The sequence below is a fragment of the Melampsora larici-populina genome, assembly GCF_000204055.1.
Source record: "Melampsora larici-populina 98AG31 unplaced genomic scaffold MELLAscaffold_7, whole genome shotgun sequence".
Taxonomy (NCBI): domain Eukaryota; kingdom Fungi; phylum Basidiomycota; class Pucciniomycetes; order Pucciniales; family Melampsoraceae; genus Melampsora; species Melampsora laricis-populina.
This window is the reverse complement of record NW_006768771.1, coordinates 2,028,840-2,044,407: the sequence shown is the minus strand read 5'-3', so window position 1 is coordinate 2,044,407 and position 15,568 is coordinate 2,028,840. Positions and strand designations below refer to the sequence as shown.

The 15,568-nt window shown below is 41.1% G+C and overlaps 3 protein-coding genes across 3 annotated transcripts; 2 read left to right on the top strand and 1 right to left on the bottom strand.

The window, feature by feature from the left end:
- Nucleotides 1-272: 272 nt before the first annotated feature.
- MELLADRAFT_60998 (uncharacterized protein) lies at nucleotides 273-1,812 on the top strand (the record flags this gene model as incomplete). The annotated part of the gene is made up of 2 exons (XM_007406851.1): nucleotides 273-683; nucleotides 745-1,812. 2 exons carry the CDS (start codon nucleotides 273-275, stop codon nucleotides 1,810-1,812), a joined length of 1,479 nt encoding a protein of 492 aa, XP_007406913.1.
- Nucleotides 1,813-8,893: 7,081 nt separating this feature from the next.
- Nucleotides 8,894-13,140, bottom strand: MELLADRAFT_34324 (uncharacterized protein; the record flags this gene model as incomplete). Its single annotated transcript, XM_007406847.1, has 15 exons — nucleotides 8,894-9,036; nucleotides 9,134-9,262; nucleotides 9,334-9,428; nucleotides 9,503-9,603; nucleotides 9,715-9,843; nucleotides 9,927-10,057; nucleotides 10,155-10,262; nucleotides 10,368-11,242; nucleotides 11,341-11,726; nucleotides 11,850-12,014; nucleotides 12,091-12,374; nucleotides 12,464-12,672; nucleotides 12,750-12,819; nucleotides 12,885-12,957; nucleotides 13,018-13,140. Coding segments are annotated over 15 exons (3,021 nt in total), but the record flags the coding sequence as incomplete, so codon positions are not given.
- Nucleotides 13,141-13,686: 546 nt separating this feature from the next.
- On the top strand, nucleotides 13,687-15,024 carry MELLADRAFT_103986 (uncharacterized protein; the record flags this gene model as incomplete). The annotated part of the gene is made up of 2 exons (XM_007406852.1): nucleotides 13,687-13,975; nucleotides 14,648-15,024. 2 exons carry the CDS (start codon nucleotides 13,687-13,689, stop codon nucleotides 15,022-15,024), a joined length of 666 nt encoding a protein of 221 aa, XP_007406914.1.
- Between the last annotated feature and the right edge of the window lie 544 nt (nucleotides 15,025-15,568).

Here is a 15,568-nt window from a genome sequence, read left to right as displayed (position 1 = left end):
AAAAAAACAAGTCGTCATCTGGTTCTCATTCAACGTACAATCTCATTCTCGCCCTTCATCATCACTGATCTTCATCTCGGATACAATGAAGATTGCATCATAAAAACAGTGCTATGGCTACTTCATCGGTCATCAAGCGTCATAAATCTGACATGGCAAGTGAGGCTTGTAGCACCAAGTTCTTATGCAGAATCCCTAGCATTGCCAAAGAAAGCTCCCCGTTGATGAAGACTGGCGAGAACTTTTGCCAATGGGAACGGGACCTGAAAGTCATGATACACAATCTTTCCGGGTCATCGGACTATCTTCAACACGAGTTCAACAAGCACAATCCAAAATTGAACCAAGCAGTGTTCAACTTGATATACTGGTCAATCAACAAAGACCCCCAACGTGATATTAACATCGACGGTTCTGCTGGAGAAGCCTTTCAATTCTTAGCAGGTCGATACCAATCAGATAATTTGACTGAATTTATTATGATTCGTGCAAATCTTCCTGAAGAAATTTTAGACAACATTGACAACATTGTTTTCCTTTACTCTTCCAATGAGTGCAGTGCTATGTGGGCGAGGAAATACAAGAGAAAACAACCATGCAATTTATCGGCTCGAACTACATTTCAAAGCTTAGCAGTTGTCAATCAAAAGTTTTACAGGCTTTGTCTTCCTAAATTATGGCAGGTATGAATGTTTTGTACATGAACTCCAATCCACACTTGACTAACCTTATCAAATCCATCAGAGACTCGACTTTCTGACCGAGTGCGAGTTACCTGCTCCTATGTCAATTTGGACAGAAGATATCCTCTTGAAACATGGAAACTTAGTCAAATCTTTCAGATTCAAATTAGAAGATTTGGACCTTATAGTTAAAGATGATGATGAAGTCTTTTTGGAAAGTCAGAGGAGTAATTTCAATAACGGAAAGCGGATTTCCAAAGACACCAGGTGGGATTATCCATCCGGACTTGGACCAATGAACGTTGAGAAGATTCTCAGAGCCTGTCCTTGTATCAAGTCGGTAGAAATGATTTTTCCAGAACATACATATCTTTCAGTATTGTCTTATCCCCTTACTTCTCGCTTCAAAGGTCTTTTCAGACTTATCCCTCACCTCCAACATCTAAAACTAAGGGATCTTGGATGTAGAGGTTCTCCAAATGAATTTACAATCGATCTTCTCAAAAATCTACCGTCTCTCGTATCATTGGTACTCAAAGACTTCAGATTTAGTCAGAAAGCATCCACAGAAGAATCCTTTGGGTGGAACGTGGCTCAGCATCAGAACCTTCTTAAATTATGTCTCAAGCGTGTCACCTGCAAAGATCAAACTTGGACCTTGAGTTCTTGGCCTCAACCGCTTGCAACTCTTGAGCTTCACTATTGCAAAGGATTGACTCCTGTCATGGTGCACAACTTACTCAGTGGTTCCGCCCCCTATCTCACGAGATTCGAGTTTAAGCTTGAACATCCCTCAAGTGAACCAGATGTTGATAGCCAGACTGATCTCCCAGCTCTTAAAGAACTTCTCCTAGATTGTGGCTCAGGTTTTGCTCTTGCAAGCTTCAAAGGCTGTAAACATCTAGAAATGATCAAATATCGGTGTATAATGAACAATGATCTATGGAACTTGGTGGAGCATCTTTTGTCTACATATACATGGCCTAAGCTCTTGGTTTTGAATCTTTGCCATGAAAGATGGAATATTGATCGGAATAATTGGAAAATACTCACTAAGAAGGACATATATGAGTTTTGGAAATATTACAAAATTACACTCTTAATCACTTCGGAGGCAGATTTATACTAGCAGCTGTAATGAATATTTATCATTGTTTGAGGACTCTGGCTTTTGTTTCAATTTTAACCTTTGATCAGCAAGAATAAATTGTTTTAAACTTGGCAAATCTAATGTCTTTGGATTAAGCAGTGTAGCCAGTTCTGAGGTTGATCCGACATTGGAGCATTGAGTACGTATTTACCTTTTGACCTGTACTTTCCCTATTACATTAGCCAATGCAGACCTGCAAAAACCTTGATCTGATCTGATCACTTTGAATACTAAGTGCCCATATACAGTTGGACAAGATGACCATATTCTTTTGTTAATAATTCAAAAATTGAATACCAGCGTCTTAACTTGTAAAACCTCCAACACATTTTGCCACTCTTTCTGATTATCTTCTTTTTAAGATCTTCATTTATCAGCTGACATCCAGTATCAGTTTTTCTCAGCAATGTTCAAAACCTTACATACCTTCAAGAGAAACAAAAATTAACAGGTCCTGGTGTGGATGAATTGAAGAGGTCTATAATTTGAAAATTTGACTCCTTGCTAAGAAAGCTCTCAAACAAACACGGCAATGCTAATCTAAGACCTTTAGTTTATTTCAAAGAAATATAGAAATGTGGAAAGCTATGGAGAGCAATCCTGAGTGTACACCAATCTCAATACGCTAGACTATCATATGTAAGTTTAACAGTGTAACTCTTGCACTGACATTGATAGCCCATCAGTTTGAAATCAAAGAGCAGGGAATAGCACGTATTCTAACAAAGCAATGAAGTCAAGGATAACGTAAAAAAGAAGATACCACAAATAGAATGGAAAATAACCATAGACAAAGATAATCAAAAAGAGACTATTCAGGATGTATATACCATTGCACATCCCTTGCCTCGACACCTAGTTTTTCATAGATACAGAGTTTGGGTTGGCTCACACTTCAAGATCAAGTGGCCTCAATCACCTGAGAACTTACCTTTTGACCATCAACTTGATACCAAAATGAAGCTGCCAAATCTTTTTTCATTTCAGACTGAGAACATAATGCACCACACATCAATGTGCATCATACAAATCCAATACCATTAACCATCCTATTGATCCTAGCAATGTATAAAATACATTTGAATATCAAACACCTACTAGTACTAGATAATATCCAACCAACAAAGAAGAACCAGAACCAACTAAGCCATGGAGAATGGAAGCCTGAGGTGTCCAAAATTTCAGACTGTTGCGGAAGGTACAACAAGAAATAATCTGTAGTCAGCTGGAAAGAGTTTGAATCCAAGCATAATTCACGGGAGCCCAAAATCATTTGAAACAGCTTTAGTGAATTATTAAAACACTTTGACATCAGGTATCTTCATGAGGCCAAGGATTACAGGACACAGCAAGTGAGAGGGGAAGATTTTTTCAACAGGTTTTGTGAATGCTCCATGGTTAAAAACCAAAACTTGCAAGGGGGAGTTTGGAGTTTGGGTGTAAGTAGGGGTGTAATGTTATGAGCTCATAATGCATGTAACTCTTAGTGAAAGGCTTGTAGCACATGTCACAAAGTTTACACTTATACATGTTAATGTTGTACATCTATTTCTCTTTCTTTCCCATCTGACAATCTGAATTGTAGTCTTAGACACAACCCTGAGCCAGCAATGCAGCACGTTGCAGCAGCCCATTTATTTGTAGCGGCGCTCCGCAACACGCAGGCAAAACCCGTGACTTTACCTGCGCTGCTCAAAATACCGCAACACCAAATATATAGACGGTGTCTCACCGCGCCATTCTCCACAACACGGAGCAACGCAGCAGGTGCAACACAGCCAAATAAACAAAACACAAATAACTTTACTATTTCACACTTATAATCAAGATAACATAGAAAAACTTCTTCTAAAACATGTAAATCATATCTTTCACCTTTTGATAAAGGACACATGTATTTAAATCAATTAAATGAAACACCACTCTTGTATACACTTCTAATTAAAATGACTTCACATTGAATTTAATCAAGTACCACACCAAAAGCTTTGAAGATTGCAGTGAGATCAGCAAAATCAGAACCCAGCATTACCCCTTCCCTTAACCATAACCGACTTGATACTAGGGCCTCAATGGTTTGGGCGAGAAGGCTCCCACAATCACTTGCACAAACATCAGCAGTGCACAAAAATATTCTTTTGGCCGCGCATGAGGACCCGGTGGTTGCTAAGTAATCCCATGCCATGATGGCCATAACTTGATAAACTTGTTTGTGTTTCTGACAGAAAAAAAATCAGCTATCAAGACGAAATGAGTGAAGAAAATGAGAATGAATCACTTACAGACCACCACTGAAGAGCAGACTTAGGATCATCTAAATCTTAGTCTCATTGTTGCATCCTGTCCAACATTAGTATTTAGTTATCCAATGAGTTATTGATGGTGTCAGCTGCATCTTCCTCCTCATCGTCAGAGTCGTTGTGAAAAATTCTTGGTTTCACATGCGACGGATTGGCAGGAACGTCTTCTTGAGTGGAACTTGAAGGTTGTTGACTAGGTGAAGTCTTATCATACTCAGAATAAAGTCGTCGGAGAGTGGTTTCTGCTTTCATCAAAATAGCACCAGACTTTCCACCAAACCACTTCTGGAAGAACTTCAGGCAAAATAAGGGATGAAGTAAAGTGGCCATTACCAATGTCTCGCACCCAAGGGCTTTGTTGAGATATTCTTGAGTCTTCTGCAGCATCTTTGCGAGCATCGGATAAACGGCATCTGTAGTAGTCAACTTTTCAATCTTCTCTTCTAAGTTATGTCCAAGTTCAACATATTGTGGTATAACCATACACCCTGTTGGGCCATCACCTTCCATTTTCTTGGTGATGGCTAGGAATATCTACATACAAGTGAATAGTCAGTTGGAATTGTGAGGAATTCATAAGAACATGAAAGAGATCTTTACCCACCTCGAGTTTGTCATTGATCCTTCAAACCTGGTCCCATTCAGCTGTTGTGATTTTGAGCTGATGGAAGTAACCATACGGCTTGCCGTTCTTGCAAGGGCGGCGTCCTACAGCAAGAACTCAGTCGATGTCTTCTTTGCAGAGTTGATTGATTACCTGTGCAAATAAAACAAAAGCAAAGAATTTTGTTAGTGAGATTGGTTTTGAATCCAAAAGATGATTAAGATAAACTTACAGATTGGGCTAGCCAAGCTTTGTGCCTGCTCTCATATTTAATATTCCACCGGATTATGTACCCGGCAATGAGCAAGCCCAAAAACTCCTTCTTTGCACTGACTCTCTCAAACTCCTTATGCCAGGCGGCCGAACAAGTAATGTGATGTACAATAAAATTGACCTGAAATACAAGTTATAATCAGTAAGTGTTTGAGCCCTCCTCCAAGACCATAGCAGGGGTGACATCATCCTCCACATCAGCTAGATCCCAATTGGCCTCGTCTTCTATTCCAGGTACCTTGCCAGAACTTGGAGTGGGAGTGGCATTGGGCAACTCCCCAATATCATCAATGTTGTGCTTGGGTAGAACATCATCAAGTTCCCCTTTGTCTTCTTCCTTGATAATGGTTGGAAAATGCCCTCTGGCTGCTGATTTCGCTTTTGCAGGAGGTGGAGCCTTGACACCAAGTTCAGCAAGTCCTGCGTTGACTATCAAAGCTAATTTGTGACAAAAACAAAATATATGCATGGTACTTGGGTCCCATGCATACTTTATACCATCTTCTTTGACTGGTTGCAACACAAATTGGCAATGCATTTTGGATACCATCATCTTATTGTTTGATCCTGAATCAGTGGTTTGGCAGATCAGATGTGAGGCAGCAATTGAAATTCAGTGTCAGTATTATGTTTTGCTCAAGTATAAATGGACATCTGAAAATCAAACTCATCTTTTGAAAGATATTGTGCTTAACTAATAAGTTCACAATGGGTTCCGCTAGCCAAGGACCATGGTGATGCTACGCTACCACCTTGAGAGTGACATGGTGTACATGATAGGCCCACTTGACATCAACATAAGTTACTGAAGTGCCGATGAAACCCTGTCGGTTTCCCTTGCTAGTCCACTGGTTGTGGACCAGGTTGTAACAAGAGGTAAGGCTCTGAGAGATTTTCCAGATATGCAATATCAGTATAGGTAAATGACAAGCAACAAAAATAAATATGAGTAACTTATTTTAAGGGATTTAAAAATGTTCTCTTTCAAATACTTGTTGATCTTCCTGGCTTCTGTGGCAACCCATTTACAACCATACAACTTTGCATCACGTCTAAGGTAAGTAACCATCACTCTTAAAATTGGATCTTTGACTCAGGTCCAAGGGAGGGTGTGTCTGATAAGCCATGTGCAAGCTAGCTGATTGAAGGTGAGGTTTTTAAAGTGGTGACCAGGGGTAGTAGTTACAAAACCATCAAGGGTAGTTCCATTCTTGTTGATTTCAGCTGTGTGTTGTTCTGCAACAGAGAGAGGCACAGCCAAAGACGCATCCTTTCTTGCCTTTTCTTGACTGGCACATCCTTTAGCAGATCGGCCAGTTTGTGTTGATCCATCCCAATGACCCCGTAAAGCATTGGTCATATTGCCATAGCTTACTTGCACGGGTCTTTTTCGTTTTTATGGCAGAACCGGCACACGTACAATAGGGGTGGCTTGGATGGGTCCTATAGTATGGGCCAAAACAAATGACCACAGATTAAAAAAGGAATAAAATAGATTGAAAGAAAAAGAGAAATCAGAACAAGAAAGAATGATTTCAAAAAGGAAGAAATATAGAAAGTCGCAACTTCACTTACATTGTTCTTTCTGTGCGTCGGTTTGTGAAAAAATGCCCGCAGTTTTAATAAATCACCATCACCATGGTCTACCTTGCGCAGTGGTCTCTTGATCACCACCCCAGTCACCTTGATGTCAGAATTGGCTTGTAGCATTGCTTTGGTGACATTTGAGGAGATGTGCTGGAAAATCAAAAGGTATGCTATTATTTTCTGGTTACTTACTGTGAGGGATGAGAAAATAAACTCACATCATCTGAATTGGGCACCTGGGTCAAATCCTTACGCTTGCGAGGTCTTTTAGATTGATTCTCCTTCTTTCTAGAAGGTTCAACACTGATAATCAATGTTTCAGAATCTGAAATGGGCTGGTGCTTCTTTCTGGCAGGTTGAATAAGAATGGAAGTGTCTGAGTTGGGTTCAGGGTTGTTGGTGTTGGGTTGTTTGTGCTTTGAACTTGATTGGGCAGGTGGGTCAAAGTCAACACTGACTCGTTGATGAGAGTCAGGTGATGGTCAAATCATTCCGGCGTGGTTCACTGGCTGTCTGGACCAAATGGTCCGGCTAGGGGTATCTGAGCAAATTGACAACATCGGTAGTTTATTGGTGGTGAGCGGAACTTGTACAATGAGGAAATTTGAAGTGGAATCAGACTGTGATTGGGATGATAAGGAGATACAATAAATCTAGAAGGGGAATCGAACATGAACCAGGCAATAAATTGAATCAGTGAATGAGAAAGCAGTTGATGAGATTTGAATTGGATGGGAAAAGAGATGGAGTGAATGAAAAGAACGAAGTGACTCACCCTGGCTTCATGATAGAGGTCATTCCAGTTGTTTCCAACATGGGTCCCATGGCAAAAGGACCAATCCATCACAATCTGCTAGTGCGGATGCGTTGATGATTGATTGCTTTGAGGTTTGTTAGTGTGAAACAACATGAAGCCCTGCCTAATTGGGCATAGCTTACGGTTCAAAATCCGCCCCGCAACACAAGCAGGCTGCGGGTCAGGACCGCAGCACAACCGCAGACGTTGCGGTCCCAAAACATCTTAAAAATCCCGGCCCCTGTCGCGCCGCAGGTCTAGCCGCAACAAAAGGGCAATACCTGTGGTGCGGTGCTGGCCTTTGAATCCGCAATGCACCCGCACTGCGGCACGCAACAGGCGCTTTGCTGGCCCAGGGTTGTTAGACATCAGGCCCTCAATCCCTGTTACAGAACCCCAGACCCAGCCTTAGCAGGAGCCCATGGGGTACACTCCAAGATATGACAAGGGGGTGTGCATCAATTCCAACACATTGACACCCCCACATTGTGAGGTTGATAATTCTGATCTTTCCTAAACTGAAGACCCAGTTGGAAAGCTTTGTTCCTTCCTAAATACCAGTGCACAATCTGAAGACACAATAATTGGACAAACAAAAAGGGAACACTTGAAGTCATGTTATTGACTTTGTTGAGTCCCAAAATAGCCCCAATAGGTGACATCTTGAGGCTTTTGGGGTACACCAGGACAGGTGACAAGGGGGTGGGCATCAAATTGGTGTGCTATCACCCCTGCAATGTGAGTTTTGTATTGATCTCTCAATCCTCCATTTTGTGGACCAGCTGCAAAGATTTCTCCCGCACTACAGATTTCATGATGTAATTAAGATTCTCTTTTTACAGATCTGCACAGCAAGCACACAATGATCATAAGACCCATTGCAAGACTGAAGATTCACTTCAAGATTCATGACACAAGACACAAGATGCAAGATGATTTTGTTGATTCCACCACAAGGCTAAAACTTTAGTGCACAACTCAAAATAACCTTAATTTGCCGCAAGACTTAAGATGATGTCAATTTGCTGCAAGACTCAAGATGACATTTCATTCACTTCAAATGTTTTCAATCACAAAACCTTTCTCTCTCACATTCTTGTCTTTCTGCTATAATGGGGTTTGATTCTGTATATTTTTTCAAATTTCCATGCAATGGGCTATATTGGTCAGTCTAAGTGTAAGTTATGCCATTTACTTTTCTTTTTTTCCTTGTTTTTCTTTTGGTGTGGTATTGTTTGTTTTGTTTTGTTCAACATTTTAGAGGGAGTTGAGTTTGAAGAATACTTGACTTTCCAGAGCTAGGTCATAACAATGTACCAAAATCTAAAGTTGATTGCTCTCTTGAGAAGTCATGCCAGAGCCTTTACCCACAATGAAGGTTCACATCAAACCTTACATTTAGATCCTCAATTCCAAGAACCTAGACTCGTGAAGGACATTTAGGTGAAGTTGTAGCTTGCACAAACAAATTTAAATTGAACAGGTCAACATGAAGAATGATCAACTTGCATGAACATCAGATACTGGTATTGTGGATGATAACACCTCTATACATCTTATACACAACTCATCCTCATTTTCTGCCACATAATTCCAACATCTCGAACATTTTGATCTCCAAGCCGGAAGCAAAACCATCCGGACTACGAAGAGACACCATAAATGCGCAGATCACAGGATTGATCAGGATCGATGATGATTGCTTCATTCGAAAGTTGATTGACTTACAAGGTAATCCACCAGAATTTGAAGTTGATGTGACCTCATGTCTCCATGCTGGAGATGCTAGATTGACGACCGTTTCAGCCGCGTTGAAACTTTTGCATATTGATACGTCTGACAACCCAAACAGACGAGGGAGTAGATCGGCTGTTCAAGACCCGTGATGTCAGGTTAGAATTAGAGACAGGGAGCTCTTATAAAATCAATAGATCACGCACTATGTTCTATGAGGTCAGACATAACTGGAGTTTTAGAAGCTTCACAACTGGACAAATCGAACACGGCCTCGACTTCAGACGCAACCGTGATTTTCCTGCAGATACAATCGGAGCGTAAATCAACAGGTCAGTCTATGAGAACGTAGAGCGGTCAAATAGACTGTCTTACTTCTCCTTCCGAAGCAATTCTAGCTCAGATTGTAGTGCAGTTCGCAGAGTTAACAGTCTCGTCATTTGCTCCTGTACGAGAGGATTTTGCCAGCTTTCCGGCTATTATGATTACAAGTGTACATTCACGAAATTGCAAGTGAAGAACTTATCGGACATCAGCCAAAATTCGCAACGATCTTGAGTTTACATAGAATGGCAGCGTACCAAGACAGGCCACTGCTCGCAAAAGATACTGAAGCCTTCGACAGATTCCTCATTGTTAGTCTTCATGTGCAATGATATCTCTTCAGCGAGATGGGGCAAGATTGGAGCCAAAGCAAAACGATAGACATTTAGGATCTACGTAGATTCCAAGCAATGACAAGCAACTTTTGATCAATGAGTACATGATCATTGGTATGAAAGCCAGAGAGTAATCTTACTTGACTCATTACATACACGACGTTCTGCCTATCCACACTCTTATCTGCATCATTGTACAGCGTATCTTTGCTTACTTCAAAATAGAATGCCGAGAGCGTATTTCCTCGGAATTCGGTGATCAACTGGACGACTGTAAAATGAATACAAAGAGAAGAGTTATGGTTGGTCAACATTTGAGAAGTGATTCGATCACGTTGCAAAAAAGGACGAGTGTAGAAGATGCTAACCTTGATTGAATGACATCACGTTGTAAGCTGAAATGATGGCATGGTAGAATTCATATACAGCGTGCAATGTATACCTCTCGATCTGAATGTGAGTGGCGAAGTATATGGCTTTAACGATCCGGAGGCTGAACGTGATATATCGCATCAAGATACAGAGACAAATACGTACCAATCCAAATTGTTTGATACTAATCTCATCAAAAGCAGCTGGACTACCATCTGGGAATGTGTTCCCTAGCAAGAACCGCGCCGTTGATCGTAACTTTCGACAGGTCTCTGATATGTAACCGAGCTGGTCAAAGGTGATGGAGACATCCTTTGTGAAGTCGACAGAACTAGCCCACCATCGAAGCACGTCGATCCCAAACCTCGGCCTTTTCACCAACTGATGAGTCCCGTGTTCAATCGCAGGTTCCCAGACAGACAAAGAAGACAATTTGGAGTCAGCTGATCGATCGTAGCAAGGATTTGATAGTGAGGATTTGAAGTACTGAACCATATTGCCATCAAGAACATCCATAGGACTGATCACATTACCCAACGATTTGCTCATCTTACGACCGTTTTTATCAAGAATGAAACCGTGAGTTACCACGGATTGATAAACAGATTCTGATGAATGACAGGCAATTGAGGTCCAAAGTAGTGATTGGAACCAGCCTCGATGCTGATCCGAGCCCTCCAATACTAAATTAGCTTTTTGATCTTTCAAAGTTAACCAAGACATTCCACTATCAAGCCAAACGTCCATCGTATCGGTAGATTTTTTGAAGCTTCCCTCTACTCCAGGTGGGATGAAATCTTGCACCGGACCTTGCCACCAATGGTCTGTGCCTTTCACCTCTAAGACGTGAGCGATATGTAAGATTGACTCGGCAGTTAACAGAGGCAAATTCGTCGCCACGTCGTAGAGAACAGGAATCGGTACACCCCATGGTCTCTGACGCGAGATACACCATTCCGACCGTGAGTGGAGGAAAGATTCAAGCCGAGTTCGAGCCCGCTCTGGATGGAATCGGACTTTAGAGAGGGATGCAAGCGCTAAGGGACGGATCTTCTCCAATGAGATGAACCACTGAGGGGTAATTCTTCAAAGACACGATCCATAGCACATCAATCATCGGATACACAGTTTATCGTACAGTTGATTCATGGCAGTGATGTTGACTGGTCATTCGATGCTTACTTGGTGATCACTGGCTTTTTGGTGCGCCAATCATAGGGGTATTTGTGCCGAATCTTGATCACTTCGCCAAGAAGCCGGTTTTGCTGACGAAGCATGGTGATGACATGTCGATTCCCGTCATAGAGAACCTCTTTTCCTTTCAACTGATCCATCCACTCTGTCGTCTCGCCATCAATCTTGAATCGACCCAGATCATCCACCACATCAATGTATCTCAATGACAGATGGTCAGTCATAAATGAATTATAAGCGTGAAAATCGTCTTGTCCATGTGATGGAGCTGTGTGAACCAGTCCTGATCCACTCTTCATGGTGACATGCTTAGCCACAAAGGTCGGAAGTTCGCAATTCGTGAAATCATGAGTATAACTTGTCGAGCTCAACTCCTGACCTATCCGATAGATTACAGGAGGTGAAGATTCCAGGATAGTAATAGAACCAATGTAAATTGTCAACAAAAATGCCTCGCATGATACAGACGTTATGGAGAGGATTTCTTAAAAGGGAACTCCACCTGTAAGCTCGCCCACGACTTCGAGTGGACTTTCTACGCCTCCTAATATCTCTTGCAACACCGGAAGACGGCTAGTAGCAAATATCAATAACTCGTTACTTGATGAGCTACGGGTATCTTTGACTATAGAGTACTGATCATGCGAACTGAGTGCGACTGCCTAATTGAAGAACAACAAATAAGTGATGTATTAAAACTCTAGAACGGTCTATACAGAGTCTTGAAGAGATACCTACTTGATTCGCAACTAGTGTCCAAGGTGTTGTAGTCCAGACAACTAATTTGACTGATTTTAATTCATGATCTTTCAAAAGTTCAGCTAATCGTTTCGAAGGTCGAACTACATCAAAGGTAGTGTAAACAGACAGACTGCGATGATCTTCATTGTACTCGATCTCTGCCTCAGCAAGAGCAGTGCCAGAGGAAGGTGAAAAATAAACAGGTTTGCTGGAGCGATAAATGTAATCATTCTCAAGCATCTTGGCGAATAAGCGAATTTGCTGAATTTCATATTTTGGATCTAGGTAGTGTAAAACCTGTGGTCAACAGATCAACGCGTTGATAGTCATGTGGAATAACATGAGAGATGTTAGGAGCTTGGTATCTTACCCATAGTCCGCCAAGCCTTTGACCAATCAGTCAAAATTGACAATCTTTCGAATTCCTTCGTTTGTAACTGTACGCCAGTATCAGCTGCTTGTCTTGCTAAGGACCTGATGACTATTGGATCTGATTGATTGAGTTCAGATGATTCTCGTAAGGCTTCGACGGCTTTGAGCTCCAGTGGTAGACCATGACAATCAAAGCCAGGTACATAACTATGGCAGTCCAAGCGAATTGATCAGAGTTTAGTATACACCTTTTTGGACCGTTCAAAATATGATCGATAACTTACTTGATTCGGTAGCCATCTAGAAGTTTGACTCGATTAATAATATCTTTGAGGATTTTGTTCAGAGTATGACCTGCAAATGATATCACCAATTTAGAACCCAAAGGTCATCAAAAGCAGAACATTGTAAATCAGCACCCATGTGAAGTGGTCCATTCGCATAAGGAGGTCCATCGTGAAGTGTCCAAACTGGTCGATCAGACTGTTTCTTCTATGGAACAACATTCAAGATTAGATTGAGAATAGTCATCAATGAAAGTAAAATACTTACCTGCCAATCCCAAAGTCTTTTTGTGGTTCTTTCACGTAATTGAACTTCGTCCGATATAGGATCAGATTGACGAAGTGGAAAAGATGTACGAGGTAATTTCAGTGTATCAGTGTAAAGGTTTTTGATCGTAGATTGTTGAGAATGTAAACTAAAGATCGAAAGATGCACTTAGTTAACTCTAATATTGAAATGATCATGATAGCTTGTTTAGATAGAATGAGACTTACTTATTGTGTGATTGAGTGAATGACCTTTGATTGTAACATCTCAATCTGGTTGGTTGAATTTTGAAGCTGAGCATTGAGCTCAGCAATTTCTGGTATCTTGTCAATTTGGAATCTTGCATTTTGTTTTTTTTTTCAGAATTGCAAGTTAAACTACATTTTCAATACCAGCTTATTATTTAATGGGTTTTAGATAAATCAGTTTTTGATCGATCGACTTGACTGAAACTGAAACTCACTTCATCATCATCATCATCATCAACAACAATCTCAAGCTCAGCACTGAATATCAAGATCAATTCTCGCACAGGATACAATTCTAGGTTGGTCATCTCATTGAGATCTCAATTGGATCCATCATCACAGTTGACCCTCATGATATCTTCTGATGTTTGATCCAACAGGCTTCCACTTCAATAAACAATCTTTCGAAGCGCTAAACTAGATGTTCAACCCTCGACGTCATCCAACTCATCCCTTGATCCTACTTATATTCTTATTGAGGATTCAAGCTTCACCTGGAGATTACTCACCTGGTTATCAACGTTGCGTGAATGAATGTAACTTTAGGCAATGTTATATCGTCGATTCAGATCCTCATCAACTACCTTTCTCACTTCGACTCTTTCATTGGACTTGTCCTGATGATTGTTCTTATAGATGTATGCATGATTTAACTGAAAAGGTTTTAAAGCTACCAAAAGCAATCGCTCCTCCTGATCAACCTTTCGAAGGTTGGTGGGACGAACCAGATTGGACTCCTGGTGTTGAACTTGAAGGTTTACCTCCTGGTAGAATTGTGCAGTTTCATGGAAAATGGCCTTTCAAACGTTGGCATGGGATTCAAGAACCTCTATCTGCTCTCTTTAGTATCTTTAACTTACTTACTTATCTATTCTCTTACTATCAATTAAAAAATACCATCCCTCGTTCATGGCCTTTACGAAACTTATACCTGGGTAATACCTTTGTTGGGATGAACGCTTGGATTTGGAGTACAATCTTTCATTGTCGAGATAAACCTTGGACCGAACGTTTAGATTACTTCAATGCCGCTGCTTATGCTCTCTATGGTCTCTATTTGGCTTGTGTGAGAATCTTTCGACTTTATCCTACCAAGGCCAAACATCATCTTCCACTCGAACTTAGGCTTTACTACGCCAGTCAACTTAAATCTATCCTTAGTGCTATGTTTCTGGCTCATATCGCTTTCTTAAGCGCTGGTGAAAGGTTTAATTATAAATATAATATGTTTGTCAATGTGGCTGTTGGGATCGCAACAATCCTTTTATGGCTTACTTGGACAGCATCTCACTCCTATCTAAGAAACATCAAATCGGGATCTCAACCTCCCTCTCCGCAATCACCTACTGACGAAGACGAGGACTCGCCTACCTCTCCTACAGATCTCAGTCCTTCCCTCTCTTCAAGACTTGCTCAGACTCTAGAATCGATGGCTACCACCACAACTACAGGAACGGTCCCACCTTACATCAATTCGCCTATAGTTCCCTTGGTCTTTCTAGTAGGAGCCGGTTTACTTGAATTGCTCGATTTTCCCCCAGTACTCAATATGAGCCTAGATGCACACGCTTTATGGCATTTATCAACTATTCCGTTGGGTTGGGCTTGGTGTGTAGGCGTATTAGGACGAGATGCAAAATGGGAATCACAATTTGTTGAAGGAATTCTTGATGATGATTCAAAAGGATCTGACAAGGTACAAGAAGGAGCTTCTGATGAGAATAGCGAGTCATCGGACGATGGGAAATTGGTTTCTTAATTACTTGCAAGTTATGTATCCTGAATATCAAAATTCAACCCTGGTCAAGTCGATTTGAGAAGGTTTAGGCGTGCTTCACCTGTCTATAAAATTCGTTCCAATATGTCTCGCCGGGTGATGAATACTTGTCATGATGCCTAGAATCTCACCCAGGTTATTCAGTTTTCGCTTTTTCATATGTCTTGATTTTTGGGCTTTGTGGTAATAATTTTTATCATATGGTCATGTTGAATGACATTTTTCTGATCATAGTCTCCGTTCAAGGAGCCTGAGGGTGTAGGTGAGAAAAGGGTGATATTGAATTGTTGCGGACAAAGAGAATTTTGCCTAGTGTTAGGGATGCATGGACGAGGAGTGAAAAAGTGATCAAGCACACTTGTGCAATCTTGGGATCTTGGGTCGTCTTATGGAGGCATGCTCAGATGCGTAGAACATACAATTGGTCTGATCTTATTACAAGAAAAGCCTATCATCAACCGCATGACCTGCTTCCTTGCCGAGACATAGAGGAAAGGCAAAGTGAGCTTCATGCAGACCTTTTGCT